This window comes from Schistocerca cancellata, chromosome 2, assembly GCF_023864275.1.
Source record: "Schistocerca cancellata isolate TAMUIC-IGC-003103 chromosome 2, iqSchCanc2.1, whole genome shotgun sequence".
NCBI classification, from domain to species: Eukaryota; Metazoa; Arthropoda; class Insecta; order Orthoptera; family Acrididae; genus Schistocerca; species Schistocerca cancellata.
In genome coordinates, this window is record NC_064627.1 from 547,041,542 (window position 1) to 547,068,253 (window position 26,712).

The 26,712-nt window shown below is 45.4% G+C and overlaps 1 protein-coding gene across 1 annotated transcript in view; it reads left to right on the top strand.

Moving 5' to 3' along the window:
* The first annotated feature begins 614 nt into the window (after positions 1 to 614).
* The window catches only part of LOC126162127 (uncharacterized), a 306,222-nt gene continuing 280,124 nt past the window's right edge, over positions 615 to 26,712 (top strand). The window contains exon 1 of the mRNA XM_049918416.1: positions 615 to 1,483. Coding sequence (XP_049774373.1) covers positions 1,024 to 1,483 — 460 coding nt within the window. The 5' untranslated portion in view covers positions 615 to 1,023. The remainder of the gene's footprint in view (positions 1,484 to 26,712) is intronic.

Genomic DNA, 26,712 nt, shown 5'->3' on the forward strand with positions numbered 1-26,712 from the left:
AAATTCGTTGTTGAATCGAGTGTGCCGCTTACACTCTGAGCAATACGCAAGGGAGGGGAAGAGACGAAGGTGGGAGGAGGTTATTTAATGTGGCAGGCGCGTCAGGCTACGCTTCCCGCAGCAGTCCCGGCGGCCGGTGTCGCGCAAACGTGCGGTCTGCCGCCGAAGCAGGTATACGACGCTGCCGCCGCGTTCAGCACGCCTCACATTGCAAACAATGGCAACCAGTGGTGCCGCCTGCAGCCTGTCGGTGCAGTCTGCGGTCTGCGGTCGTGTTCGGAATCGCGCCTTACGGTAGGCTATGGTAGTTTTAGAACTCAAGCTGGTTTTAATTTACCAGGGCGTTTGAATCCAGCGCGCAGTCCGCTGAAGAGTGAAAATTCGTTGTTGAATCGAGTGTGCCGCTTACACTCTGAGCAATACGCAAGGGAGGGGAAGAGACGAAGGTGGGAGGAGGTTATTTAATGTGGCAGGCGCGTCAGGCTACGCTTCCCGCAGCAGTCCCGGCGGCCGGTGTCGCGCAAACAAACAGCGCGGCCGGTGCGGCCGGCGCAGTGGGCGGTGAGCGGCGCGGTGCGGCGCCGCCCGGCTTGGCGCAGTACCAAAGCGGCGGCGCTGCGCTGCTCCACCCGTCTCCGGTCTGCGCGGGGTTATAGCGGCGCCCGCATTTATTTCCGAGCGGAGATGTCGAGACCGCGGGGGGCCGACACCGTCGCGGAGCAGGTAAGCCGCGGCTGCGGCGACCGCTGTGGCGAAATGTCGCCGCCGAGCGAGCTGTCGCGGCGGCGCGTTATTTCTGGCGCTAATGAGTGAAAGAGAAGGCGGAGGCGGCCGGGGAGGCCTTTATTTCGGCGGGCCGTCGCAGGCGCCAGCATTGTGGCCGCAGTCGCGCGCGGGATGTGCCGTCGGCCGCTGTGAGCGCAGCGCGCGGCGTGACTCGCGAGTGCCGTGGTGGGGGGACAATAGCCGCTGCCGCTGCCGCTGCCGCCACCTGTTGCTGCCGCCGCAGCCAGTAGCGGCGACATGGACCGGCGCGCCTCGGGCAAGCTGAGGAGCTCCCGGCGCGGGGGCGCGCCCGGCGCCGCCTCCGGCCCCCTGGGGGACGGCGAGGCCGCGGGCGCCGCCGACGCCGCCGACGCCGCCCCCAACACCGCCGCCGCCCCCGCCGTCGACGGACGGGGCAGCGAGGCGGAGGCGGACGCCGTGGCCGCCAAGGCCGAGGCGCGCTACCTCCGCGAGCGGCGCATCCTGCTGCTGTGCACCGTGCTCGTCGCCGCCTCCGTCTTCCTGTGGATCGTCGCCATCTCCACCGACCACTGGTTCAACGTGGCCGCGCCGGAGGGCGGCATCTACATCAACGAGACCAAGCGCTACTTCCTGCGCAGCAACTCCGGCCTGTGGCGCATCTGCCGCACCACCTTCACCAACTCCACGGCCGGCCGTCCGCCGCCGGAAGCGGGCCAGCAGATCGTCAATATCGTCCGTGAGTACCGCTTCTCTCTACAGTCCCACCACAGCGTACTCTACGTCACACTGACGTAGCGTGCGCTCCGTCGCCAGTGCGTGCTTGTAGTCATCTAGATGTATAGTGTGCCTGGAAGACATACAGTGCATTTTGAAACGACATCCGATAGAATATCCCGTGTTTCACAAGCTGCGACATCGTCGCGAAAAAAACGCAGTGACCCGTATATGTAATAAGTTTCCTTTAATTTACGTCTATGGTCACAATCTTTTCTGTTTATCAGATTACCGGTTTCGGTATTTAATGACCATCATCAGATCTGTCTGATAAAAACAAAGTCCTAATGCACTGCAGCCATAGTGGCATAGTCAACTGTTAAATGCGGAATCAGCACCAGCATCGTCAAATACATATAAATCACATCACATGCACAAGTCATGTTGTCAGTAAGAAATTTTGACAACGACGAAGAAGCGAATGATTTAAATTTCGGCGCTAGAAATGTATTGCCTCATTACTCGTCTGTCATTGGTTATGTGACAACATCATGCTTGTGGCTACACGAAACTGACGTATTGCCAACCTATGAGCAGTAGAGAAACATCGCCGTGACTGGCGCTGGTCCTGATCCAGACTTACTCCTGATGAATTACCTGAAAGAAATATTTTATTTCAGAATAATAGCATTAGCGGAACCTGATTTCCTTCACATGAACGTTGTAAAGGTGTTAGACGTCCGAAAAGTAGCAACTGGTTTAAACGGTTTGAAAATTTCAGCGATGTATGAATATAACTTAAAAAAAAGCTGATAGTGTTTATCTTCTTCCACTGGCACTGTCTGACATTTGTTGCTACGTACTTACAATGGAAAGGTATAAAAGAAATGATCATAAAGCAGGAGATCTATCGTATAATCTGCGGTCTGACAAACTTTCTGGGAAAAAGAGCTCTGATTCTTCTACTGTCGTCGTCTTGGGAATTACTTTTGGTGCTAGGAAAACTGCCAGGTTGGACTGAGAGCGAAATTCAATCGTTGACCAGATGTTTGCGCTGATAAATCAGAAGTTTAGGAAGACGGCTTTGCTCGCCAAAAGATATAGGCAAAGATTAGACGGTCTTCAATTAAGAGGCCAAGATTGTTTATCGATTCAGACTAAAGCTTCCATCTCACAGTGGCACAAGAAAATGAGGGCGGCTGCTAAGCAGCTGACACTTTCCTCAGATGTTCCAGATTAGTTCATAACATAACTTAACATAACTGCCAAGCTATCTCCACTGTACCCGTGAATAATGATCGTATCGTCGGAGCATTAACTCGTCCGTTCGTTCGTATGAGTATTTCAGGTCAAAAGCTATGTCAGACAACGATAAAAACACCATTCCCAACCGAAAACAATGTTTTATTTGATTATTTGACTGGTATTCAGCATCTGCTCAAGACATCTCACTGTTGTTGTCTTTTGTTGTTTTCTCTCGAAACTAGTCATTGGACATGACTCCCACTCTGTCTTTGTTTGAACAAGTAAGATTCTTAAATACGCTGCCTTCTAGCATTAAGACCGAACAGTAACCAGACCATATTTTCCAGTACTGTCACGGAAAACCCAGGCGCTTACTGTGCATTTGACGGAACAGGTGCACATTTACTACAGGTTGCCCTCCTATCTCTTCTCCAGTCAGAACACTCGAAATAACAAAATTTTGTTTATAAAAATAAGGCAAGTTTTCTAATAGTACATGAAAAATAAAAGGATTAGCTATTTCGATCTGAAGCAGATACACTGATGAGGGAAGCGCTCTAATCGTGTATGGTACGTCCAGCTGGGATGACGCTACGTGTTAACTCAGCAGAATATCACGTTCATTTAAATGCAACTTGTACTGACTATAGTGTAATCCGAAAATGAAGTTAATCCCGGCAAGAAAAATCTATTCTGAAGTGCAGTTTCAATGTCGCGAAAGAAAATTAATGGCTGTAAATTGATTTGACAATTGACCCCACAGCATAGAATTATAAAGCTTCACACACTATAAGATTAACTGAGATCCCTATCATGATTTCCTTTCCAATTACTGCGGATCATTCATTTATTGTTGTTGATCTTTGATATTAATGACTGACACAATTAAGTTCAGTAGACGTCATTTATTCATGCGTAAACTGTGCAATCATAGTACCTTTTCATGTGCGGTTGTAAGCTTGACCAATCGAGAGACAGTGGGGTTATGATATACGAATAACATTTCATTTTCCATTAATTGTTCTAGCGAGTCGAAAAGAATAGCATTTAGTGTCTGGATTTCGGCTCATACACCAGCAGAGATAAAAACTGGGTAAAGTAAGTGCTCACAACTTTATCCGCTATACACCATAACCAGTTCGCATGGGCTCGAATTGTTCTTCTTACGGTGTTCTTTCTTCTCTTTAGAAAAATAAAAAATTGAAAAGATTGTTCAAAGTGATCAGCGTTCGTATTTTCTCACTATGACTATATGCATCTAAACCTCAGTGCTAATTTTCTTACTTTTTCACGTCTTAGTGTAATGTGAAGATGAAAAAGCGACTTAAAGTGTTATACAGTTACTGCTAATACCGGTGTCTCTCTCCCAATCAACGGATCTGTCTTGATTATAGGCTCCTTGTTAACAGCTGTCTGTGTGATTTGTTTCTAAACCGTTACGATTACATCATCGTAGTGTGGGCAGCTAAAACAACGCGGCTAACAAACTGGCGACGCTACATTTTACTGGCCTAATCCATTAGATATATGATCCCTAATGAACATAAACTCTGGACATACACGACTGTAATAGCATAAGCAAATGACAACGTCGAAGCGCCTGAGTGCTGATAACTGTGCCTGAGCCAATGAGTAGTTTATGGGGCTACCATAAAGGAAGAGTTTTACGATATGGATGCTGTTAAATGCATTGTCTGTGGATCCAATTTTCCTCGTAGTGCGGTCTTTACATTTGTATTTCCTCTACAAAGATCAAAAACTTGCTCACCGAAACTAACCCCCCCCCCCCCCCCCCCCGGTGATTAAACTGACGCGGTCACTCCAACGTGCTTGAAGCATGTAACTATTTCCAGTTAGACGTACAAAGATATACGCTCCTCTGGGGTATTGACGCGATTTGAAATAAATTTATTTTTAGTACTTGTCGCCCATCCTTGCATTCTGTAACAAATTTCTATTCATGCCATACCCCGTACGCAACTCCGTCGTCTACGGACAGGGCTGAAATTTTATCCACCATGTCATTATATATAGGAGAAGGTACAGGAAATTGAATTTTCATCAAAACGGGGTTACTTATAACCGCTTACACAATTTAAATTCATATGTTATAAAGTGTCACACCGAATATTTTTAAATGACGAAGAAAACAATATATTTGAAGAACATGCATTTTCTCAAGGCTTACATTGTGACTACTACTCCGTACTCGGTGGGGTAACGTGTGAAGCACCATTTTGACAGGATTTCATGTCTGTTCTGATTTCTGGATATATTTTTTAGGCGTCTTGACGCCTCAGTATATGAAACACCACGAATCTGGTGCAAAGGACCGTTTTCGGTCGTATTTTTGTGTTAAGCCAATAAAATAGGACATGGACACTTTAAAAGAATATGAACTCATCAATTCAATATCGTCTCGGAGAGAGAGAATGACAGATGACAGCCGGCCGGAGTGGCCGTGCGGTTCTAGGCGCTACAGTCTGGAACCGAGCGCCCGCTGCCGTCGCAGGTTCGAATCCTGCCTCGGGCATGGATGTGTGTGATGTTCTTAGGTTAGTTAGGTTTAATTAGTTTTAAGTTCTAGGCGACTGATGACCTCAGAAGTTAAGTCGCATAGTGCTCAGAGCCATTTGAACCATTTGAACAGATGACACATTTGTGTATAATAGGGTCTTAGACGTCTGTCTGATCTGTAGCATTCTGCGTAATACATTGAAGTGACAAAATCTTACTCGGGTAATCTCTTTGGCCGCTTTTCCCATCAGACACCATGCCGACATTAGTGGTTCGCTGATGAAACCCTCAAGCCGAAAAAAACAGTAAGGAACTACATCTGTAATCTAAAAAAACGTTGTTTAAACATTGATATTGTAAAATAGTATTACTCTATTTTTAAGTGACTAACACGAATGAAATACATGACTAACCTTACATCAGACAACTGAAAAATCAAAGTTTTTACTACAAATTAACGGAATAATTTCCTCCACAACGTCTTGACAATAATGATAGAGTATATTATAACTGGTGCAGTTACTTCTCGGCAGCAAGAAGCACTATTCAGGGCAAAAATACGTCATGCAATGCCCTATTTTCCCACTATGATCAACACATATTATTCCGCAGCATAGAGCAGTGCCTGTTAAGACCTTTTCTTATATAAGGAGGACTTTGTCTTGTGGTATTTTCCTTAAGAGCACAGGGTACTTCTGAATGATGAAAAAATCGAAATTTTTTTCTTATTGCCTTATTAAGTTCTATAGTCTTTCGTGATTACATTCATATATACTTTATTCGGTTCAGAATGAAAAAACGATTACTATATACGGAATTTTAGAGTCGCAGTCATGAATACTTCCTTGCCGCCATTATTTAAATTGTGAAAGATAATCAGTATTCGCATAAGAACCGGAAAAATTTTCTTCCAGCGATTATGTTTGGGATGTGTTGTATATTTCAAGCCGGCCGCTGTGACCGAGCGGTTCTAGGCGCTTCAGACCGGAACCGCACTGCTGCTACGGTCGCAGGTTCAAATCCTGCCTCGGGCATGGATGTGTGTGATGTCCGTAGGTTAGTTAGGTTTTAATAGTTCTAAGTCTAGGGGACTGATGACCTCAGAAGTTAAGTCCCATAGTGCTTAGAGCCATTTGAACCATTTTGTATATTTTAACACTGCTGATTCCCAGCATTCGTAAAATGCTCCTGCCTATTTAGGCTTTGGTGAAGGGTTTTGTTCACTCCATATTGAAAGATTATTGCCTTAGTGCTACAGATTTTTTGTGCAATAAATACTAATAACGGCAGGCAGTCTACACCACATCATTGTTTACATTTTGCCACTTCCATTATCACCGACGATCCTTCGATAATCAATAACTGATTATGAAATTATATCAAAATAACCCCCCGAATTGTACACATAATTATGAATTAAATGCAGAATTATATTGGTAGACAGATATTTATTTCAAGCAATTATATATTCTTTTACGCAAAATGTATTTTGTCCCTCGTAATCTCAAACAAAGAAAAATTTAATAATTATTTCTGTGGAAATATGAAGTATGTGGATATATGATAAATATAAGTAATTTATATTCACCAATGCAGTAATAAGTACTAAAAATAATGCCTACAGGAAGGTTGAAAATGAAACTCAGCAGATGAAGGTTCTGCTTTAGTAATGTTATAAGGCAGGCTTAATATGACAATATCCGGCAAGTTGAACTTTTCAGAATTTAGGTACACGCATCTCCTTAAGCTTACAAAGCAATGAACTAATTTTTTTCTATAACTTGTAACTGTATGTACCTATCTAATAGACCTAAACTTTATTGCAGGTTCAACTAGATTATACAGGAATAAAATTTTTAACTAGGAGAAACATTTGAAAATTAAAATTAAAGATATAATAATGTTTTCTAGTTAATACACTTAGTGCGCAGAATTAAATAGGTCTAGTAGTATCCCAGGCAACGTATCATACATACTTGGTAAAAATTTGGTCTTCTTCACGTGTGTGTTATTGGAGAAGGCATAAATGGTACCTAAATTTGAGGAAGTATTTTACAAAATCTGGCGTAATCACCTTTTTTATTATCTTTTTGTAACAATCAGTATATCCTAAATTGTAGAAATTAGTTGGAAATTGTTTAGAAAGTATTCTGCATTAACTATGATAAACTACAAAACTGATCAACCATATGCAAAAGAAACAGTGCATAGAAAGAAAACGTGCTGATTTTCACGAAGTATGGAGCTATACAAGTACCCTGTGTCTTTTACCGTTCTTTAAATTGTAGCACAGACTTTGCTGTTTTGGCCTCGGGAAACAATCGCTATGGCGGCGTGCAACGTTTAACTTTCGTAGTTTGGTTGGTACAACCAGTGAACAACGATATCCGTGCTCGACACCTGATGAATGCAACTAAACTAACAGGAAAAAATCGCAGCACCAAACAATAATTAATGCAGAGCAATGCAATTCGAGGAATACACTTTTCTCGATAATATTAAGTGATGAAAATTGCAAGATCACGGGTTGATGTAAGCTCGAGATAAGTCATTGCAAATGCGAAATACTGGTACATCAATAATGCAAGCATGCAAACATGCATGTTTTGTGTTGTACAGGTTCTGGATGTCAGTTTGCGGGATGGAGTTCCATGGCTGTAGCACTTGGTCGGTCAATACAGGGACGATTAATGCTGTTTATGGATGACGCTGGAGGTGTCGCCCGATGATGTCCTATACGTGATCGATTGGAAACAGGTCTGATGATCGAGCAGGCCAAGAGAAAATGTTGACACTCTGTAGAGCAAGTTTTTGTATGTCCATCCTTGTGCCAGGATGGCCGGGGGACTACGGCCATTCACTATTATAATAAAATGAAACGCCTACAGCAGTCCTTAAGTTGTCATGGTGCACTGAAGCGCCGAAGCAGGTAGCTACACAATAAATGACATAAGGACGGCTGTAGGTGTTTCATTTTCTCACAGCTCTGTAGAGCATGTTGGGATACTACAGCGGTATGTGGGCGAGCGTTACACTGTTGGAAAACACCACCTTGAACGGTTGAGTAATGTGGTTCCGATTTTACTTGATCACGGCTACTAAGAAAACTACCGTAGTCCATCTATTTTTATGATAGTCTCCGGCAGCCTAAGGTAGTTTTAGAACTCCTTGTGTAAATGTGTTAAATTATGTGTTGTACGATCTAGAGCCTTTTCCTCTCTTTCGAGGGCTGTAACGAGTAAGGCTGACAGCGACCATTTCGAAAGAAGTGGTATCGCCGTTCCGGATGCAATCTCACGCCCCCCCCCCCCCCCCCCGCCCCTGCCCTTTTCACCCAAAAGAAAAAAAAAAGGAACAGTATACAGATAGTGTCGGAAGTTCCATGCGGCTTTTTGCGGATGATGCTGTAGTGTACAGAGAAGTTGCAGCATTAGAAAATTGTAGCGAAATGCAGGAAGATCTGCAGCGGATAGGCACTTGGTGCAGGGAGTGGAAACTGACCCTTAACATAGACAAATGTAATGTATTGCGAATACATAGAAAGAAGGATCCTTTATTGTATGATTATATGATAGCGAAACAAACACTGGTAGCAGTTACTTCTGCAAAATATCTGGGAGTATGCGTACAGAACGATTTGAAGTGGAATGATCATATAAAATTAATTGTTAATAAGGCGGGTGCCAGGTTGAGATTCATTGGGAGAGTCCTTAGAAAATGTAGTCCATCAACAAAGGAGCTGGCTTACAAAACACTCGCTCGACTTATACTTGAGTATTGCTCATCAGTGTGGGATCCGTACCAGGTCGGGTTGACACGGGAAATAGAGGAGATCCAAAGAAGAGCGACGCGTTTCGTCACAGGGTTATTTGGTAACCGTGATAGTGTTACGGAGATGTTTAGCAAACTCAAGTGGCAGACTCTGCAAGAGAGGCGCTCTGCATCGCGGTGTAGCTTGCTCGCCAGGTTTCGAGAGGGTGCGTTTCTGGATGAGGTGTCGAATATATTGGTTCCCCCTACTTATACCTCCCGAGGAGATCACGAATGTAAAATTAGAGAGATTCGAGCGCGCACGGAGGCTTTCAGATAGTCGTTCTTCCCGCGAATCATACGCGACTGGAACAGAAAAGGGAGGTAATGACAGTGGCACGTAAAGTGCCCTCCGCCACACACCGTTGGGTGGCTTGCGGAGTATAAATCTAGATGTAGATGTAGCTGCTCAGTTGACTGGCCGAAAGTGAAACTCAGTGCCTCGCGTGTGAAATCAGGCTCAGTGTTCAATGAGAAGCGATTTCTAGCTGACTACATCTGGCATCTGGACGGGCAGCCGTGTGGAAGGGCCGTGAAGTGGCGCAGTGGAGACGCTGGACGGTGGGAAATGAGGCGTGTGCTTGGGGGTGACGGCCCGTGGCAGCCGTGCAGGTGGGACAGGCAGCCAGCGCTGGCGCTCTCGTCACCGCAGGCGTCGCGGCGCGTCTCGGAAGCGCCTGCTGGCGCCATTGAGCGCGACACGCGGTTGCTGGCGCGTGCCAAGAGCCCGGCCGGCCGGGGCCGCAGAGCGGCGGGCTGGCCGCTTATCTCCTTCATTAATCGCCGCGGCGACACGCCGCTCCGCGCCTCCCGCCTGGCACGGCTGCCGCGGCCGCTACTCGCCTCAGATTTACTGGCCTCCAGCAGCGCCCACAACACTCCTCCCTGCAATTTGCGGGTCTGCGATTCCAGCTAGAGTTTTCAAACTACCGTACGCTACCGTAGACTATCACAAGCAAGCCTACACTACAAGCAGTTATCCTAGTAGCTTTGGTCAGGTAAGGTCGTACCTGCGCTACCTGTACTTTAGGTGTGCGGCATAGCTATCAGGCGTTACCTCATTACGATCGCTTTCGCAACAAATGCAGTCAGTGTCCTACAAGTGAACTCTATCAACTGAGCAATGATGTATAAAGAGCCGGGTAACCTGTGTTACATTTTTGTTCTATGTATTTATCTTCCTGTCTGTTACTTAAATAACAGTATTTGTTACAGATTTGAAACAGTGTTAAAATCAGGTTTTATTTAAAAATTATTGATTTGTAAGAAGAAACAGGGGTGTTGTACGAAAAGAAAACAATATAGACTTATCATACAGCGCTAGAAAACGCAATTTTCTCAACAAAAAGGTAAAATAAAAAAAGCAGCGAAACAAAAATGTATCAAACATCTGTTAAATACGTCGTCTAACCTATATAACATGTTTCTGTTATTCATAAATAACTTTCGCATTTATTGAGTACAAAAAAAGGTACGGCCAAATTTCAGGAAACATTCCTCACACACAAATAAAGAAAAGATGTTATGTAGGCATGTGTCCGGAAACGCTTAATTTCCATGTTAGAGCTCATTTTAGTTTCGTCAGTATGTACTAAGCCGGCCGCGGTGGTCTAGCGGTTCTAGGCGCGCTGTCCGGAGCCGCGCGACTGCTACGGTCGCAGGTTCGAATCCTGCCTCGGACATGGATATGTGTGATGTCCTTAGATTAGTTAGGTTTAAGTAGTTCTAAGTTCTAGGGGACTGATGACCACAGTAGTTAAGTACCATAGTGCTCAGAGCCATTTGAACCATTTTTGAAGTATGTACTAAAAAATGGCTCTGAGCACTATGGGACTTAACATCTATGGTCATCAGTCCCCTAGAACTTAGAACTACTTAAACCTAACTAACCAAAGGACATCACAAAACACCCAGTCATCAAGGGGTAGAGAAAATCCCTGACCCCGCCGGGAATCGAACCCGGGAACCCGGGCGTGGGAAGCGAGAACGCTACCGCACGACCACGAGCTGCGGACCAGTATGTACTGTACTTCCTCGATTCACCGCCATGATTTCATACGGGATACTCTACCTGTGTTGCTAGAACATGTGCCTTTACAAGTACGACACATGTGGTTCATGCGCGATGGAGCTCCTGCACATTTCAGTCGAAGTGTTCGTACGCTTCTCAACAACAGATTCGGTGACCGATGGATTGGTAGAGGCGGACCAATTCCATGGCCTCCACGCTCTCCTGACCTCAACCCTCTTGACTTTCATTTATGGATGCATTTGAAAGCTCTTGTCTACGCAACCCCGGTACCAAATGTAGAGACTCTTCATGCTCGTACTGTGGACGGCTGTGATACAATACGCCATTCTCCAGGGCTGCATCAGCGCATCAGGGATTCCATGCGACGGAGGGTGGATGCATGTATCCTCGCTAACGGAGGACATTTTGAACATTTCCTGCATTTCCTGTAACAAGGTGTTTGTAGTCATGCTGGTACGTTCTGTAGCTGTGTGTTTCCATTCCATGATTAATGTGATTTGAAGAGAAGTAATAAAATGAGCTCTAACATGGAAAGTAAGCGTTTCCGGACACATGTCCACATAACATATTTTCTTTCTTTGTGTGTGAGGAATGTTTCCCGAAAGTTTGGCACTACCTTTTTGTAACACCCTGTATATACCGGGTGAGTCACCTAACTTTACCGCTGGATATATTTCGTAAACCACATCAAATACTGACGAACAGATTCCACAGACCGAACGTGAGGAGAGGGGCTAGTGTAATTGTTTAATACAAACCATACAAAAATGCACGGAAGTATGTTTTTTAACACAAACCTACGTCAGTGCCGATTGTTGCATTGTAAAATGTTAATTACGTCCGGAGATATTGTAACCTAAAGTTGACGCTTGAAACCTCCGACGTTCAGTTGCGTGTTGTAACAAACACGCACCACGGTCGGCGAGCAGCATCTGCTGGGACATGTTTACGATGACGACCGTGTTTACGAGTGTGGCTGTAGTGCACTGTTGTGGTTTGGTCTAGCTGTCGCAGTGTCCGCATGTAGCGCTTTCTGCTATTGTTATTCTGCATTCGTCTCCGCACGCAGACCAACTGTAGTACACCGTGTTACCAGACGTCTGTGATAGTGTAGTGTTGTAGGAACTGTGACCATGGTGTATTCGAACTCTGAAAAGGCGGAGATGATACTCATCTATGGCGAGTGTCGACGAAATACAGCTGAAGCCTGCAGGGTGTATGCAGAACGGTACCCGGACAGAGAGCATCAAACGTGCCGCACATTGCAAAACATCTACCGCCAACTGTATGCAACAGGTATGGTCGTAGCACGCAAACGGGTCCGTAACAGGCCCGTCACAGGTGAAGCGGGTGCAGTTGGTGTGTTAGCTGCTGTTGCCATGAACCCACACATGAGTACACGGGACATTGCGAGAGCCGGTGGACTGAGTCAAAGTAGTGTCATGCGCATACTGCATCGTCACCGCTTTCACCCGTTTCATGTGTCGCTACATCAGCAATTACATGGTGATGACTTTAATCATTGAGTGCAATTCTGTCAATGTGCATTAACAGAGAATGCGTTGCAGTTCTACCTGTTTACCGATGAAGCGGGTTTCACAAACCACGGGGCAGTGAATCTACGGAACATGCATTACTGGTCCGTGGACAATCCTCGCTGGCTCAGACAGGTAGAGCGACAGCGACCGTGGACTGTAAATGTATGGTGCGGAATCTTTGGCGACCGCCTCATTGGTCCTCACTTCATTGCAGGGGCCAAACATCTGCAACGTACATCGCGTTTCTACAGAATGATCTGCCAACGTTGCTCGAAAATGTCCCACTGGAAACGCGTCGACGTATGTGGTATCAGCATGATGGTGCACCTGCGCATTCCGCAATTAACACTAGGCTGACCCTTGACAGGATGTTCGACGGGCGTTTCATAGGACGTGGAGGACGCATAAATTGGCCAGCTCGTTCTCCTGATCTTACACCTCTGGACTTCTTTCTGTGGGGTACGTTAAAGGAGAATGTGTACCGTGATGTGCCTACAACCCCAGAGGATATGAAACAACGTATTGTGGCAGCCTGCGGCGACATTACACCAGATGTACTGCGGCGTGTACGACATTCATTACGCCCGAGATTGCAATTGTGTGCAGCAAATGATGGCCACCACATTGAACATCTATTGGCCTGACACGTCGGGACACACTCTATTCCACTCCGTAATTGAAAACGGAAACCACGTGTGTACGTGTACCTCACCCCTCATGGTAATGTACATGTGCGTCAGTGAAAAAGACCAATAAAAAGGTGTTAGCATGTGGACGTAATGTGCTGTTCCAGTCTCTTCTGTACCTAAGGTCCATCACCGTTCCCTTTGGATCCCTACGTAATTCGGTGCTCTCCGATACACACGATCGAACAGCGGAGGAGTGGTACTCAAGCGTCAACGTTAGGTTACAATATCTCCGGATGTAATTAACATTTTACAAAGCAACAAACGGCACTGATTATGTATTTGTTTATATGTTCAGATGCGCTAACAAAACTAACGGGGTTCCATTTAAAAAATGTAGGTTTGTGTTAAAAAATATACTTCCGTGCATTTTTTATGGTTTGTATTAACCAATTACACTAGCCCCTCTCCTCACGTCCGGTCTGTGGAATCGATTCGTCAGTATTTGATGTGGTTTACGAAATATATCCAGCGGTAATGTTAGGTGACTCACCCTGTATATAATGTTAGTGCATGAAAGCTGTACTTGCACCAAAAGTAATTGCTCTGGTTACGTAAAAACGCAGGAGTTACACAGCCAACAAATTTTTATTATTTATAAAGTGCAATTTATATTATACAAGGGTACAAAATACACAGTGGACTGACACGGAATGATGTGCAGTTCTACCGAACCGTAGTTTTGGCAGAGTCCAACTCCAGTTCTAGCATAATCACAGCAGTACTAATGTTATGCCTGATTTTAAAGCAAATTAGTCCACAGACGGTAGTTATAGACTTTAATACCTCGAAAATTATAGATGCACGATTAATTATAGGACAGCTTTATCAGGCATATTACATAGACTGCAACGTGAGCCATATTAACCAATCTGCTCGCCCACGCCCTGAAGGGCCAAGGGATGTAGACCAGCACCTTGACGTTCTCTGCCTTTCGGAGTCAGGCAGATGGTGGGAAAATGCTCTGTATGCGTCTGCCCCGGCCGTGGTGCCAACTTACAGCAACTTGGAGTAGCTACTTCTCAATCAAGCAGCTCCTCATCTGGTATCATGATGTAGAGTGCACTCTGTACCAGTCTTCTCACGAAGGAAAAATCCTTGGCAGTATCCAGAATTGAATGTTGTCGTCCACTTGGTAGCCATCTACACTGTACAGTCAGCTACGGGGGCGGACTTATTTATACTTAGGAGAATTGAAAACAAAGTTGAGGAAAATACTGATGAAGACTATTTCGGGTTCAGAAAGGATAAAGGAACAAGTGATGCTATAGGTCAGGCGTGGGAAACCTTTGGCGACTTGTGGGCCTGATTCACAGACTTACGTTCGCGGACCGCCTCGTCAAGTGACACGACAGCAACGTTCCTAGCGCATGAAGTCGAAACTATACCGTCTGTAACGTCAATTTTCATAGGGTAACGCACCAATACGAATGGCACGCCTCACCCGACACACCAAGGCACGCCAGCAGATTATGCCTCAAATCACAGGCTTTGGAGAGTACATTCATTTTATGTTCATTCAGAAAACAGTAACACTCATACCACTGAGAAGAACGCGAAAAACGGGAAAATACATCACGCAAATTTAACGTGGCGGACGCTTAAACTGGGCTCTTCTCAGTGTATGTCGGTAAGCTGGTCGCTCTCCTTACAATAACTGACTGCCCAACGGTGCCCGACTGTGCTCTGTACTCAGACACCCGTGCCAACTTTCCTAGCTGCAGATAAATGTGGCTGTGTCCAACAAGTCATCAACAACTTTCACCATATAATTAATTAGCTGGAAAAGCGTCGGCCTTGTGGCGAGGCGTTCACAGTCTGCACACAGCTGTGCTTCAGGTGGCTGAAGAACACAGTTCTGATTGCATCCTACTGGATTTGCATTTCTGTTTAATCATCTTCTCTTCAGAAACAATTAAACCGCAGTAGATCCTATAAGTCTCCACACTAGCCAATTAATATTTCATCCGATGTTATGGACAGCGTGCTTACCTTCAAGGACCAGAGATAAACTACAGCATCGTGTCAAAATAGTCATTACTCAACAGCACCAGGCGATCACAGTAAGGTTTAAGGTAAATTTGTATCCTAGTTTAGGTTACTAGATTTCAGATTCTTAATATTCGAATCATTATAGAGAAAAGTATACAGATAGTGAGATTGTTGAAACCTATAAAGAATAGCCCGAAAGGATCCATATTTGGAAGACATGTACAGCAGTGAAGCAGCGATCAGTGATAAAGGTTGTAGACATGTAAGCTACGTGTAATCTCTGTGGCGTCTTCTCTTGTGCGCTCAGATTTGGCTTGTGAATAACCGATAAACTAAGACGAAACGGATAGACCCGTGTTCTGTAGCAACTGATAAAGGTAACTGCTTCTTCTCATGCCTGAAATACCTCCTACATCTCCCGCAAAATCGTAATCCACGCCCTCTATATCACACATTCTAGAGGACTCTGACACACTCTTAGCTGACTCACTCCTATCATCATCATCCCACCTTCCTCTCAACCAGACCTCTTCGATTCCAAATGAAACATCCATTCCACTCTTCTCCAGGATGACTGCAGCCCTACCTGGCTCCTAAAACAAACTCAAACACACACACACGCACACACACACACACACACACACACACACACACACACACGTATCTTGACACTTCCCAATATACATCACACACGTTTTTTTATATACACGACTTGTGAACCACCCGGAAGGCGGCTACCGACGGAGGCTCCCTTTACGGCCCTTCCATGACTCACTCTGCTCCCCACACCTGCAAGCACAGCCTAATTCGTCAAACTTAGCTGCTTCCCTCAGTTCGGTCACGCTCTGCGTTGACCGCCGTCGACGTCGCAGGCTTCATCAGCGCTCCACCGAGACAGTAGCTTCCTATCAAATGCGCATCGGTTCTCCATCCAAGAAAGGAGCTCAGACTGCTATCGTCTCTACATGTTACAGGAGCACATACATTACCAACATTTACGTGCTGCAGATCATCTGCCAGTAACCCGACCCAGAATTCCTTAAACAATCGAAGTACAATGTATAAAACAGCCTCAGACGTCTGATTACTTTACAAGTGTGTCAGCGTGTTAAATATTTGACGTTTAGTATCTAAGATCTCAATTCATGAAAACGCAAAATCGTAATTACGTTGGTTATATTAGTTTCAGGTTATTCACTCAGAGACTAATGAAAAATTCAAGCCAAAATTACTAAAATCTGCCTAATTTGCGCTTTGTTCGAATGTTTATGACGTAATATCTCCTGTATTGTGAGTTGTTCAATGATATGCTTTTGCAGATACATGCTACTGTATGCAAAATGTGTTGCAAATGGAATTTAAAATCTTAGTGGACGCCCCAGGATACGGCAACAACTTAAAGGTTGGGAGGAAGGTGCAACCTGAGTTCACGGAAGATCATTTCTTGCTTCACAATAGTTGGTAATCCTTTATTTAATAAGATATACTTACAAACATGAATAACATATGAGTAAATAGTAACCGTCAAATAGATTTTAGTACGACGAACCAAAAAGACCAAATCTACAATAATTTTTTAGGTCAAGGAATACCTCTTTAAAATAACAAATTTACCGTTCATAAAGATGCAGCTCGTAAGCCCTTTAGGGATATGTAAGATTTGCACGAGATCACAGTAGTAACAAAATATGCAACAGTTCATTATTATTATTATTATTATTATTATTATTATTATTATTATTATTGTTTTTGTTGTTGTCTTCAGTTCAGAGACTGGTTTGATGCAGCTCTCCATGCTACTCTATCCTGTGCACAGCTCCTCATCTCCGAGTCTCTACAGCGACCTACATCCTTCTGAATCTGCTTAGTGTACTCATCTCTTGGTCTCCCTCTACGATTTTTACCCTCCATGCTTCCCTCCAGTACTAAATTGGTGATCCTTTGATGCCTCAGAATGTGTCCTACCAACCCATCCCTTCTTCTAGTCAAGTTGTGCCACAAAGTCCCCTTCTCCCCAATTCTATTCGGTACTTCCTCATTAGTTACGTGATCTACCCATCTAATCTTCAGCATTCTTCTGTAGCACCACATTTCGAAAGCTTCTATCCTCTTCTTGTCCAAGGTATTTATCATCCATACTTCACTTCCACACATAGCTACACTACATACAAATACTTTCACAAAGGACTTCCTGAACTTAAATCTGTACTCGATGTTAACAAATTTCTCTTCTTCAGATACGCTTTCCTTGCCAAAGCCAGTCTACATTTTATACCCTGTCGACTTCGACCATCATCAGTTATTTTTCTTCCCAGACAGAAAAACTCATCTACTACTTTAAGTGTCATTTCCTAATCTAGACCACTCAGCATCACCTGATTTAATTCGACTTGATCCCATTATCCCCTTTTTGCTTTTGTTGATGTTCATCTTATATCCTTCTTTTAAGACACTATCCATTCCGTTCAACTTCTGTTTCACGTCCTTTGCTATCTGACAGAATTACAATGTCATCGGCAAACCTCAAAGTTTTTACTTCTTCTACATGGATTTTAATTTCCACTCCAAATTTTTCTGTTTTGTTTCCTGTACTGCTTGGTCAATATACAGATTGAATAACATCGGCGATAGGCTACAACCCTGTCTCAGTACCTTCTCAATCACTGCTTCCATTTCGTGCCCCTCGACTCTTGTAACTGTACAATTTGTAAAAAGCCTTTCACTCCCTGTATTTTACCCCTGCCACCTTCAGAATTTGAAAGGAAGTATTGCAGTGAACATTGCCAAATGATTTCTCTAAGTCTAAAAAATGCCAGAAACGTAGGTTTGCCTTTCCTTAACCTATGTTCGAAGCCATGTCGTAGGTCAGTATTGCCTCGCGTCTTCCAGCATTTCTACGGAATCCAAACTGACCTTCCCCGACGCCGGCTTCTACCACTTTTTCCATTCGTCCCTAAAGAATTCGTCTTAGTATTTTGCAGCAGTGACTTATTAAACAACAGTAAAACAATAAATTCCTTCTCTTAATAGAAGTGCTGGATCTCACCAAGACCTTCCAACGCGATCACAGAAAACGAGACAGCATCCATCGGGACGCTGTCATTTGCTTGTCACGACCATGCCTGATGTCAGAATTCATACAAAAGTCGGGCAAACAAGAACTTGCCACCTTAAAGGTCAGGTTCGATATTCGACCTTGTAGTCATTAATATGTGCCTTAGAACATATTATAACCAAATTATTTCGCACCTAGGCAGTAATGACAAGATCACCGAAACGCTGAATAAATGCAATAAAAGGAAAACATTTTTAATACACTCAAATATATTATGCATAAACGGAGTTTACACAGAGAAGGGGAGGGAAAATGTAGTAGCTTGACTATGGAGTCTCGCTTCCCACGCCCGGGTTCCCGGGTTCGATTCCCGGCGGGGTCAGGGATTTTCTCTGCCTCGTGATGGCTGGGTGTTGTGTGATGTCCTTAGGTTAGTTAGGTTTAAGTAGTTCTAAGTTCTAGGGGACTGATGACCATAGATGTTAAGTCCCATAGTCCTCAGAGCCATTTGAACCGTTTTTGACTATAGAGTAACGGAGAACAGCGGGCAAACCAGCCTGACTGGAGCAAGTCCAGCACCGGAGCACAGAGGCCAAAATCCACAACAGAAGTACCTTACCCAAAAATAAGGTATGACAGCGGTTGCCAGGCAAAATCAACGCATCAGCAGACGGTCACTTGCAATCCCGGATAGTCAATAGGGCGCAACAGCGTAGAGCACAACAGTCCATACCGACACGACTGCGTACAAGTAGCCGCCCAGTTGGACGAGCGGCCACCGATCAGTCCCCGTAATCGCACGCTCACTCTGCCTGCCCCACCGTCCGTCAAGAAGCTGCCTCCAACCAAAGAGCCAAATACAAGACGACCGAAGCGCCACCCGGCGGTGCGACAGGAAAACGGATCGCGCCAGCAAGCGACGATGTAACAGCTCGAGAAACGATCCGACACGGCTCAGAATTAGTGGTCAAGAGTAGTAATAAATTAAAATGCAGTGCCTGATAGTGAAGTTTTACTGCATGAACAGCAAAAATACAGCAAGCTATAAACCTTTTTCCTTTCATTATCTTGTAGGGGATGACAGCGAGAAAAAGGTTCATAAAGGTTTGAAATTATATTTAAAGTTTGTTGGAAGTCTTTAAGTTCTCTTCTTCTCCGGTACTGGATCAATATAGTCGGGCTAGCCCGTGTGGCCGAGCGGTTCTAGGCGCTTCAGTCTGGAACCGCGCGACCGCTACGGTCGCAGGTTCGAATCCTACCTCGGACATGGATGTGTGTGATGTCCTTAGTTTAGTTAGGTTTAAGTAGTTCTAACTTCTAGGGGACTGATGACCTCAGATGTTAAGTCCCATGGTGTTCAGAGCCATTTGAACCAATATATTCGGAGTATTTGGAGCGCTGTGAGGTACACTGCTTCAAGACAGTTCCTAACTTTAATACTTGACGTATTGTGTTAAATCTTTAACATACGATGGTACGCTTTAATGAGAAGATTCTGACAGCATTTTAAATTTTTAAATTCTGTCAATAATTGTATGAAATACTGCAAATCAAATTTTTTTTGCCTCCCATTAGCCGTTAGATAGGCAACCTGCAACTCAACTCGGTGACTGCTTTAGCTGTTCAGTAACAAAAATTTTAATAATCCCCTCGAAATGCCGGCCGCGGTGGTCTAGCGGTTCTGGCGCTGCAGTCCGGAACCGCGGGACTGCTACGGTCGCAGGTTCGAATCCTGCTTCGGGCATGGGTGTGTGTGATGTCCTTAGGTTAGTTAAGTTTACGTAGTTCTAAGTTCTAGGGGACTGATCACCTGAGATGTTGAGTCCCGTAGTGCTCAGAGCCATTTGAACCATTTTTGAACCCCTCGAAATATCTGGATGAATTTTTACTTTTTGTCAAAAGAATTTAAACCAAAAACTCGCTGCCAGCTTCCACTTCCCTTCTGTGGGCATGTATATAACAGACACACGGAAAACAGATGAACAGAAAAACAGGAAAACAGTGGAAGTGAGACAGCGGGTGTCATCGTGGCTAGTCTCGTCCAAAGACTCGATGGCAGCATGTGAGTCAATAGGATCTCTCTGAATTGGGTTTATCTTACACTGTACGAGCCGAGATGCCATCATTTGCTGCCATTACAGCGTTTTGCGTGTTGAACCAATAAACAAAAGAGTACCGTATCTGGCAACTAGTGGGAAATGAATCACTTTGTCACCACAGCATGGGATGAACGTAGTCCAGTGCAAATGCACTTTAGTGGGTAGTACAGTACTCCACAATTTTCTTGTCTGCATCAACGTCTCAAAGCCGTGTGTTGCGGGTTGCACTGGTGGGACGGATATTACGGCTCCAGCTTTCGTTGTCCTGAAACCACGCCGCCACAGCTTCATTGCAATGAAGGTCAAATTTATGTTACATATAACTATGGCGACCACCATCTAGCATCCATTATTTGTGAGCAGTGTGCCAAAAGCAAGTTCGATGGTTTGCGGCGCCGTCGGATAATGTAATTTCGACTGGTATGTACGGAAGGGAGCCTCGGCAGAAACTGCTACAATACGTATTAGACTCGAAGAACTGCCCTTTCTGCGTGCATCTTCACGTGCTGTATTTCATCAGAACAGTGTCCTACTTCGCGTGGCGAGAAATGTGTAACAATTGTTTCACTGGTCACAGACGTTTTTTTCTCTCTGAACGTTTTTATCTTACCGTTTGTTGGCCACTTGTTTGTGCCACGATTCTCCAGCAGTCACTAACTCACAAACTGTGACTTCTCATACGAACCCAGCGGATGAAGTACCCTCAGGAATCATTAAAGACCACCTTTGGTTCTATGTCAGGATATTGAGGAAATCCTATTGCGTCACGTGGTGGTTTCAAATCATAATATCGGAGATCATGTACCGTTCTGACATCATCATAGCCTATTTGTGCTGTCATGTTCCTAATCTGTCGTGTAAAATATACGGGTTGTCACAAAAAAGGCATTCTGATTGGTTTTCAAGAAGGAACCCACATCCGGAAACACACAGCTTGTGCGCTGGAGAGCGTTGAAATTAGAGAACGAGCAGTTGTGATGGCTTGTTCCGATTCGTTTTGGTGCCTGAATACGAAAAAGTATGCAACGATTTAGCCATCTGTGTAGTGCGGATGGACGACTTGAGCCTAATAATATGCTGCGCAAGCGCTACCTTCGTCCACCCAGTCCCTCTGCGCATACTACTCCGAACGTTGTGTGGTCTGCCAGGGCAGTGACGTTGTTGACAGCAGTACGGCATGTGCCAGATCACAGCTGCGGAAATGACCGACACGGTGCTTGCATACCACAAAGGAGACTACAGTGGCAGAGCTGCTCCAGGATTATTTTTGGCACGTTTTTCCAAACGACGTATCCCGTATCATTCCACGTTCGCGGCCATAGAGAGACATCTTTGAAAAGCCGAAAACTTGCACGTAGGTATTTTCCGCCTGAAATGCGCCCATTGTAAAGTAAAGTAGTACCACTTTGTTCTTGGTACTTGCGGCTACTATCCCCAGTCTACTGTTTGCCCTCTGGTAGGTACCGTAACGTGATACGGATCCTCCACGCTTTTCTTAAATACTTCTACATCTACATCTACATTTATACTCCGCAAGCCACCCAACGGTGTGTGGCGGAGGGCACTTTACGTGCCACTGTCATTACCTCCCTTTCCTGTTCCAGTCGCGTATGGTTCGCGGGAAGAACGATTGCCGGAAATCCACCGTGCGCGCTCGAATCTCTCTAATTTTACATTCGTGATCTCCTCGGGAGGTATAAGTAGAGGGAACCAATATATTCGATACCTCATCCAGAAACGCACCCTCTCGAAACCTGGGCAGCAAGCTACACCGCGATACAGAGCGCCTCTCTTGCAGAGTCTGCCACTTGAGTTTGCTGAACATCTCCGTAACGCTATCACGGTTACCAAATAACCCTGTGACGAAACGCGTCGCTCTTCTTTGGATCTCCTCTATTTCCCCCGTCAAACCGACCTGGTACGGATCCCACACTGATGAGCAATACACAAGTATAGATCGAACGAGTGTTTTGTAAGCCACCTCCTTTGTTGATGGACTACATTTTCGAAGGACTTTCCCAATGAATCTCAACCTGGCACCCGCCTTAGTAACAATTAATTTTATATGATCATTCCACTTCAAATCGTTCCGTACGCATACTCCCAGATATTTTGCAGAAGTAACTGCTACCAGTGTTTGTTCCGCTATCATATAATCATACAATAAAGGATCCTTCTTTCTATGTATTCGCAATACATTACATTTGTCTATGTTAAGGGTCAGTTGCCACTCCCTGCACCAAGTGCCTATCCGCTGCAGATCTTCCTGCATTTCGCTACAATTTTCTAATGCTGCAACTCCTCTGTATACTAGAGCATCATCCGCGAAAAGCCGCATGGAACTTCCGACACTATCTACTAGGTCATTTATATATATTGTGAAAAGCAATGGTCCCATAACACTCCCCTGTGGCACGCCAGAGGTTACCTTAACGTCTGTAGAAGTCTCTCCATTGATAATAACATGCTGTGTTCTGTTTGCTAAAAACTCTTCAATCCAGCCACACAGCTGGTCTGATATTCTGTAGGCTCTTAATTTGTTTATCAGGCAACAGTCCGGAACTGTATCGAACGCCTTCCGGAAGTCAAGGAAAATAGCATCTACCTGGTAGCCTGTATCTGATATTTTCTGGGTCTCATGAACAAATAAAGCGAGTTGGGTCTCACACGATCGCTGTTTCCGGAATCCATGTTGATTCCTACGGAGTAGATTCTGGGTCTCCAAAAACGACATGATACGCGAGCAAAAAACATGTTCTAATATCCTACAACAGATCGACGTCAGAGATATAGGTCTATAGTTTTGCGCATCTGCTCGACGACCCTTCTTGAAGACTGGGACTACCTGTGCTCTTTTCCAATCATTTGGATCCTTACGTTCCTCTAAAGACTTGAGATACACGGGGGGGGGCAAGTTATTTCGCGTACTCTGTGTAGAATCGAATTGGTATCCTGTCAGGTCCAGTGGACTTTCTTCTGTTGAGTGATTTCAGTTGCTTTTCTATTCCTTGGACACTTATTTCGGTGTCAGCCATTTTTTCGTTTGTGCGAAGATTTAGAGAAGGAACTGCAGTGCGGTCTTCCTCTGTGAAACAGCTTTGGAAAAAGGTGGTTAGTATTTCAGCTTTACGCGTGTCATCCTCTGTTTCAATGCCATCATCATCCCGGAGTGTCTGGATATGCTGTTCCGAGACACTTACTGACTTAACGTAAGACCAGAACTTCCTAGGATTTTCTGTCAAGTCGGTACATAGAATTTTACTTTCGAATTCACTGAACGCTTCACGCATAGCCCTCCTTACGCTAACTTTGACATCGTTTAGCTTCTGTTTGTCTGAGAGGTTTTGGCTGCGTTTAAACTTGGAGTGAAGCTCTCTTTGCTTTCGCAGTAGTTTCCTAACTTTGTTGTTGAACCACGGTGGGTTTTTCCCGCACCTCACAGTTTTACTCGGCACGTACCTGTCTAAAACGCATTTTACAATTGCCTTAAACTTTTTCCATAAACACTCAACATTGTCAGTGCCGGAACAGAAATTTTCGTTTTGATCTGTTAGGTAGTGTGAAATCTGCCTTCTATTAATCTTGCTAAACAGATAAACTTTCCTCCATTTTTTATATTCCTATTAACTTCCATATTCAGGGATGCTGCAACGGCCTTATGATCACTGATTCCCTGTTCTGCACTTACAGAGTCGAAAAGCTCGGGTCTGTTTGTTATCAGTAGGTTCAAGATGTTATCTCCACGAGTCGGTTCTCTGTTTAATTGCTCGAGGTAATTTTCGGATAGTGCACTCAGTATAATGTCACTCGATGCTCTGTCCCTACCACCCGTCCTAAACATCTGAGTGTCCCAGTCTATATCTGGTAAATTGAAATCTCCACCTAAGACTATAATATGCTGAGAAAATTTATGTGAAATGTATTCCAAATTTTCTCTCAGTTGTTCTGCCACTAATGTTGCTGAGTCGGGAGGTCGGTAAAAGGAGCCAATTATTAACCTAGCTCGGTTGTTGAGTGTAACCTCCACCCATAATAATTCACAGGAACTATTCACTTATCTTTCACTACAGGATAAACTACTACTAACAGCGACAAACACGCCACCACCGGTTGCACGCAGTCTATCCTTTCTAAACACCGTCTGTGCCTTTGTAAAAATTTCGGCTGAATTTAGCTTCAGCCAGCTTTCTGTACCTATAACGATTTCAGCTTCGGTGCTTTCTATCAGCACTTGAAGTTCCGGTACTTTACCAATGCAGCTTCGACAGTTTACAATTACAATACCGATTGCTGCTTTGTCCCCGCATGTCCGGACTTTGCCCCGCACCCTTTGAGGCTGTTGCCCTTTCTGTACTTGCCCGAGGCCATCTAACCTAAAAAACCGTCCAGTCCACGCCACACAACCCCTGCTACCCGTGTAGCCGATTGCTGCGTGTAGTGGACTCCTGACCTATCCAGCGGAACCCGAAACCCCATCACCCTATGGCGCAAGTCGAGGAATCTGCAGCCCACACGGTCGCAGAACCGTCTCAGCCTCTGATTCAGACCCTCCACTCGGCTGTGTACCAAAGGTCCGCAGTCAGTCCTGTAGACGATGCTGCAGATGGTGAGCTCTGCTTCCATCCCGCTAGCGAGACTGTCAGTCTTCACCAAATCAGATAGCCGCCGGAAGCCAGAGAGTATTTCTTCCGATCCATAGCGACACACATCATTGGTGCCGGACATGAGCGACCACCTGCAGATGGATACACCCTGTACCCTTCATGGCATCCGGAAGGACCCTTTCCACCTCAAATGGTTCAAATGGCTCTGAGCACTATGGGACTTAACATCTGTGGTCATCAGTCTCCTAGAACTTAGAACTACTTAAACCTAACTAACCTAAGGACATCACACACATCCATGCCCGAGGCAGGATTCGAACCTGCGACCGTAGCAGTCGCGCGGTTCCGGACTGCGCGCCTAGAACCGCTAGACCACCGCGGCCGGCCTTTTCCACATCTGGAATGACTCCCCCCGGTATGCACACGGAGTGCACATTGGTTTTCTTCCCCTCTCTTGCTGCCATATCCCTAAGGGGCCCCATTACGCGCCTGACGCTGGAGCTCCCAACTACCAGTAAGCCCAACCTCTGCGACTGCCCGTATCTTGCAGACTGAGGGGCAACCTCTGGAACAGGACAAGCAGCCATCTCTGGCCGAAGATTAGTATCAGCCGGAGACAGAGCCTGAAACCGGTTCGTCTGACAAACTGGAGAGGCCTTCCGTTCAGCCCTCCGGAATGTCTTTCGCCCCCTGCCACACCTCGAGACGACCTCCCACTCTACCACAGGTGAGGGATCAGCCTCAATGTGGGCAGTATCCCGGGCAGCCACAGTCGTAGTCCGATCGGGGGATGCGTGGGACGAGCTGGCCGTCCCCGACAAACCCCCATCCGGACCCCCACAGTGATGCCCATTGGCAACAGCCTCAAGCTGCGTGACCGAAGCCAACACTGCCTGAAGCTGGGAGCTAAGGGATGCCAACTCAGCCTGCATCCGAACACAGCAGTTGCAGTGCTGTGTTCAGCCGGAAGAGGACGTACTGACGATGTTCGAGGATGATGATGATGTTTGGTTTGTGCGGCGCTCAACTGCGTGGTTATCAGCGCCCGTACAATTACCCAATCTTTGCTCAGTCCAATTTCGCCACTTTCCTGGATGATGATGAAATGATGAGGACAACACAAACACCCAGTCATCTCGAGGCAGGTGAAAATCCCTGACCCCGCCGGGAATCGAACCCGGGACCCCGTGCTCGGAAAGCGAGAACGCTACCGCGAGACCACGAGCGGCGGACGATGTTCGAGGAGAACACAGCCACCAGCACTCGGCAAGTGCCACAGGCGCTGGACACGGGTAAAAGTGCAGTGTGGGATGTTGTCCTTGATCACCACTTCCATACATACCATCTGCAAAAAGTCTAGGCATTACAGTTTGCACAGTGCTTTTTTCAATACATTTGCCACCCACAATTTCCGAGCTTCGTGTTACTCGGGGATGAACGCACGTTTCCTAGAGACGGCATATTAAACTTGATCAGAACGCATGTTTTGGCCGACAAAGATCCGTGTGCGCAGGTGATCCAAAAACACCGACACAGGGTCGGTATTAAGAGCCGGGTCGAGATAATTGGTGACCATATCACTGGGCCATATCTACTGCCAAAGAAACTAACAGGACCAATCCACCTCAAATGTTTAGAGATGTTTTGCCTATCCTATTCGATGTAGTTTCACT